Here is a 6000-nt window from a genome sequence, read left to right as displayed (position 1 = left end):
GAATATATTAAACTGACTACTACTATACAGACTAAGCTCAGGTAGCAAATGTCGAAAAATGCAAGTACCTCCAGGGTCTAAACCCTCAATATCATACAGATATTCAAATAAAAGCCAAAACAGAAACACACCCCATTTCTTTGGGAGTGATATTGGAGCCATTCGTGTTTACAAAGGGAAATCATGTCAAATATTAGACAGTACAGCTCACCATTTGATAACTTTTTAAGCTCAATGTCACTTGCACAACGGCCCCGCCCTCAGCTTGAAGCGTGACTGCGCATGCGCGGTTTGTCTGTCTGTGCTTTCTCCTTCAGCGTACTCAGCTGCCCCGAACAGCGCTGCGAAACTCTGCACACTCCGCTTCATAAATAAAGGTACCAATCGACTATGTTTAGCATACCGTTAATTCTCATATTGTTCCTATGTCTGTTTACCTGAATGGCATTTGGTTGGAGTCAAGAGTCGCTTGACTTTGAGTGAGAAATTAGTCACACACAGAGAAGTGGGAGTACCTCGTACGCTTACGGCAGGTTTTTATAGTTGTTCAGGCCTGTGTATCCCTTTGAGCATCTGAAAATCAGTACTGCAAACTGTAAAATCTTTTTTTTTTTTTTTTTTTTTAAACATGTTTGTTGACCGCATATTTTTTTCAAAATTGAGAATTACTGCTGTTTTTTCTAAGCCAAAAAAAAAAAGAAAAATGAAAAAGATAAATAAGTTACCAATTTATCATTTTGGTTAAACACCTACACCATGTGATTGAAGCTACAGACTGAGGCAATATAATGTGAGGTGTTGTAGTGCGCACTACAGGCGATGGGAACCAGAGGTGATCGCATCTGGCGACGAACGTTCAGTTGTGGGACAGGCCGATATGATGCCATAAATCTTGTAAGAATGTCTTATCAGGGTGTGTGTCTAGGAGCACAAGAGCCACGAACACTCACAGAACAAGGACCGTTATCTTTCTGGCCCTGCCTTTAGCTATACAGCATGCTCTGCACTGGTAGAGACCCACACCGACTATCTATCAGGCAGACTGCTTTGAGAAATAAGTTGCACCTATATCGTTCTGACTGCATGAATGTTTGTTGTGGTGTTAACTTAATGTCGCTCATTTTCAGTGCCGCTATCCAAAGTCCTGAAATCGGGCCTTTTTTTTTTTTTTTCAACTGCCAGAATGTGTCAGAGGTTATAACAATTTAATACAGGATGATGCAACAATAATCCCAAAGCCACTTGTAAACACATGGTCACGCACAGCAGCAGTCTTGATGTTGTTACTGCACACTCAAACCCCACTGAAAGTAACTGCTGTTCTAAACAGATAATAAATGCCATCATTACATTATGCACTTTAAGTTAAAGCTATAAATTGTCTGAAGTGTAACTTGACTGCACTTGACCTTATCTTAAACACACATTCCTTGCGATATATGACACACACACACACACACTGACTTGGCTGCATGTGTTTGGAGGTGAGGCTAATGTTGAGTAATGACCTGTTTACGCATTTTTCTACCTTTTTTTTGTCCCGTATCTCCTTATCAGAAAGGAGTGTTTAATCATTGTGTTTCATGTCAAATAGCTCAATTATGGCTGTTTGAACCACTGAATAAAAGTTAGAATTTTTCCTTATTTGAATAGTAAAACTATGTATTTTGATTAGATTTATATGTAGCGTATCTAGCATACTGACTTCACCTTCACAAGTATAAGAAGTTTCTAACATTTTAATAGATTTCTCAACAGTAGTACCTTATCAGAATCAAGAGGTACATTTTCAGATCAAATTGGCAGTTTGTTTGATTGTGGACAACCACCATCTTATGTTTGTCGTAGCTTCTTTCCTGTCATTTTGACCTTTGAGCTCAGTCTAGGCAGTCATTTGGTTACAGTTTATGAAAGCATTCGGATGAGTGGCAGGAGTGTGTTTGTGTACAAGCACCGTGTGGAGGTACAATACAGACAAGCACATCTGTTTTTATAGGGGTTTTAATAGGCTGAACTCGGAGAAGGACACATGTTGAAAGTCAGGCCATGTGTCGTAGTGTCAGGTTCACCTGAGCTAAATTTAGAGCTGAGATGAAGCGGTGAAGGCAGAAGGAAAGGGTCAAAAATGGACCGTGTGAGGACGGGGGGGGGGGCTGTCGAGAAGGAGGATCTGTTGGCTGAAATGACAAAGACAGAGCAGGAGCTGGATGGCGTCAGCAAAAAGCAGGTCAGGTGGCACAGACTGTGGTTGCTGAGTGTGAAATGAAGAGCAACATGGGGACCACAGGGCTTTCTCACATGTACTGACTGAGAATGATGGAGCGCTCAGAAGTGCTGAACACAGTAAGTGAAGAAGGGAGGCTGCAAAAACAGAAAATCTTTCACCAAAACATAAATCACGTTTAGTTTGTTCACTTTCGAGATTCCTCTTTTGATTTTTTGATTTTTTTTTTCTTACAAGTGGCAATTTTGAGTATTAAAGTAGCCATATTAGATTTTTTTCATGACAAAGTATCAAAATGACAAACACAAGGATGAACTTACAAAGAATCACCAGCTGAATGTGTACGTCTGGCTTCAAAGAGTTTTATAGCAGATTTCTGCACATTGTCAAGCTTTCTAGATAGTATGCTTCTATTTCATTGTGTTGTTTTCACACAGCTTATCTGATAGATAAGCTTTAATTGTACATGGCTGGGCATTTATTACCTGAAGAGCCAGACATTTCCCTGAGGAAACTGTAGTTATAAAACTACAAAAGGAGTAAAACCTGCACTTACATTTACTACACAAGGGAAAAATGTATTGCTGTCATTGATAAATAAAACTTCAGGATATTTCTGGGTATTACCTTGAATGTTGCTTCTCATGTCATGAGTAATAAAATTAAATTTGAGAGCCCGTAAGTGGTGCACCACATTTTAATGTGCAAAAGGTACTTTTTGCAGTAGGTTGTTGTACTGATGTATTTCTGTGGCCAATGTGGTTCATTATAATTACACTGTGATGTCAAGTTGCTTACAGTACCTGAATGAATGGGTCATTTTTTTTTAGGGCTTTCTTGGAACACAGAAGCAGCGCATTTCACCAGATCATCGGTGCACACAGGCCATAGACTATTTTCATGCATGTACACAGCACTGCATGGAAATATTCTGAGGACTGTGAATTGTCCACTATGACACAATACCCATAGTAGCAGTACAGTAGGAGACATGTTTATATTCAGTCACTCACAAACAAGACCATACATTGTGCTATGATGGTGTCAAAATGGTGCAGGACCTCTTGCCAAAACCGTTCTGTTGTCCCTCTTTGCTCTTCAATCGTCTGAGGAGACATGGCAGAGACAGAGGGGATTGTGGTGCAGCAGGACACGACAGAAAAGGTCGCGCAGGCAGAAAAGGTCGAGCAGGCAGAAAAAGTCGTGCAGGCAGAGAACAAAGATGTCTGTGTGACATGTCAGCCCCAAGTACCCAAAGGACATGGTGAGTGGTGGGTGTGCATGTACAGCGAGGTTTATCATCATGGTCCCTGGATTGCACTTTGCCTCCATCATGGATCAAGGCTTTACCGTGGGATTTGTCAGCTACAGAGTGCTGGATTCTGGCATGTGATTGTCTGTGCTGGCTCAGTCCTGAATGCACTGGGTGATGGGCAAAGTCTTGTTTCTATGCAGAAAAGATGTGATAGGGGAGATTAACTGTCAGGGGAGCAGTGCAGGGGCACAGGAAGGAAGGTGAGTCACTAGTTAAACATTAAATCATCTTTGGACTGTAAGTAAAGGCAGGTTCAGTCTAAATGCTCCTCCAGACACCTTGTCTGATATATCTACCTACAGAAATGTCATGCATTTGCACTAACTCAGGGGATTCTGATGACTGTTTGAAGCACTACGGTGCAGTGCAGTGGTGTGCAGGAGTGGTAACTGCTGACTAAACAATCCGGCTTACTGCTTATGTTAGCTCTGCTGCACTGGCTTTTGTGGTGTTTTTTTTTTTTTTTTGCACTTAACAAATTATATATCTCTTTCTCTCTACAAGCAAAGCATAATGAGGACATGATTTGCTTAAAATACAGAAGTGACTGTCGATAATAGTTATTTGTGCTTGCACATTTACTGCCTGCATCTAACAGAGAAAAAACATTTTACTACCCTAACAACTTCTGCTGCTGCTGCTGCTACTGCTGCTTGCTAGTTGACTGTTGCCAGATAATCAATAGTTTTGACATGTTGGAGGGAGAGGAGAGCAGCTGGATATCACCAGAACCCAGACATGTTCTGTCCTGCTGCCTGATAGTGATGTGTGCTTATTGTTTGGAAGTAAACATTTAGTAGAAAACTATCTGCAATGCTTTCTTGCATGTGTATGTGCCCATAAGTGCCATCTGAGTTGCACTGCTCAGCTTCCATTAAAAAGGGGTTTTCAGAATGGGTTTAGTTGAAGCATATGTTGTAGTTTTATCCATTTAAAATTACTGATTTTGCTATATTAGTTTATTCCTTAGTGGATACTTTCTAAGTAGCTGTGGTCCTATAAAGTACAGTAATGTGCAAAAGCCTTGAGCCACTACTAATTTTTTCCTTTATATGTTGCTTCCAAGGAGACAGGCTTTCTGTCATTCTAAGTGGTTTTGAGTAATAGTTTTCCAGACTTTCTAAAGATTTCTCTCTGGAGCCCAGCTGTCATCGGCTGAGAGGCAGGGTACACCCTGGACAGGCCGACAGTCCATCCCAGGGCTATATATGTAAATATAGTATAATGGACAACTTAGAAATAAAAATCTACAAAAAATATAAAGGGTATTGCATCATTCCCAAAGAGCCATTAGCTTTGCATGCAGTGTGCCATTAGAAACTTTGAAGAAACTGGAGTAGTGGAAGACAAAAGAAGGAGTGGAAGGACTGAAACACTATCTACAGCAGATGAACAACATCACAAAGTGAAAGTGAAAACCAAAGTGAAAAATCTAGCAGATGTTTCACACAGGACCTGTGAGATGGATCTGGACCTTCAGTCGATCCTGTTCACTGAAGCCTCATCCGAAATGGTCTCCATGGTTGGTTGGCTGTCAAGAAACCATTTTTAAATGACATAAGAGTGGCAACAGGTCTTGTGGAGGGATGAATCCTCCCCAGAGCCCGGACCTCAACATAATTGAAGCAGTGTGGGATCATCTTGACAGAGAACGGAACAAAAGGCAGCCGACATCCAAAGAAGAGCTTTGGGAAGTCCTTCAAGAGGCCCGGAGAACTATTCCTGAAGATTTCTTAAAGAAATGACAAAATAAGTTCTCTAAGAGGGTTCAGACTGTGTTGAGAGTAAAGATGGTCATACCAAATACTGACTTTCGAACTTGTTAGAATTGTACAAATTGTGTTTTTATCTTATCTACTTTTATTTATTTATTTTTTTAGCACATTTCAATAAATCACTGCTCCTATTTCCTGTTTTCCTGGCAATACATAAAGAAACGAGGAGTAGTTAAAGAATTTTGCACATTACTGTAGATGATTACAAGGTAGAGACGGAGGAAAGTTGTGGGTTTAATGGAAGATGCTTTGGAGTTTCCTCAGGAAGAATGAGTCATCCAGCAATTTTGAAACTCAAACCCTGCTGGGAACTAAAATCCAAGATGTTTTGGGATAAGAAAATCTGTTACTAGCAAGTTCCCCATCATTATGTGGGTGCATTATTACTCTGTTTGAATGTCTCTTTATAGCATCACTCAGGGAAATACACTTAGTTTTGTACTTCCATGCACGTTGTGCTGTTGTGAACTATTTGAATGTCCATTTCCTTAGGCATAATGGCCGTCCCTCCTGCATATTCAGACTTGGGAAAACCTGCTAAAGACATCTTCAACAAGGGCTTTGGTGAGTTAATAAGTTCTCTCAATTTATGCCAATAGTGTGTGCATATGTATGTAACTGTTGCTCTGATGTTGTTATTTCACGGCAGCTGTTTGGAAAGAAGCGTCTGTGTTGATGCAGGACTC

The 6000-nt window shown here is 40.5% G+C and overlaps 1 protein-coding gene across 2 annotated transcripts in view; it reads left to right on the top strand.

Annotated features, from left to right (window-relative positions):
* The first annotated feature begins 290 nt into the window (after window positions 1–290).
* vdac3 (voltage-dependent anion channel 3) overlaps window positions 291–6000 on the top strand; it is a 10594-nt gene continuing 4884 nt past the window's right edge. Inside the window, exons 1-3 of one of the 2 annotated variants that reach the window (XM_075467578.1) lie at window positions 291–377; window positions 3339–3488; window positions 5807–5878. In XM_075467578.1, the coding sequence (XP_075323693.1) occupies window positions 3341–3488; window positions 5807–5878 (220 nt within the window). In that variant the 5' untranslated portion in view covers window positions 291–377; window positions 3339–3340. The remainder of the gene's footprint in view (window positions 378–3338; window positions 3489–5806; window positions 5879–6000) is intronic. The other variant, XM_075467579.1, reaches the window with a different exon arrangement.

Source organism: Odontesthes bonariensis, chromosome 6 (assembly GCF_027942865.1).
Source record: "Odontesthes bonariensis isolate fOdoBon6 chromosome 6, fOdoBon6.hap1, whole genome shotgun sequence".
Lineage (NCBI taxonomy): Eukaryota > Metazoa > Chordata > Actinopteri > Atheriniformes > Atherinopsidae > Odontesthes > Odontesthes bonariensis.
This window is presented reverse-complemented; position numbering and strand designations above follow the sequence as displayed.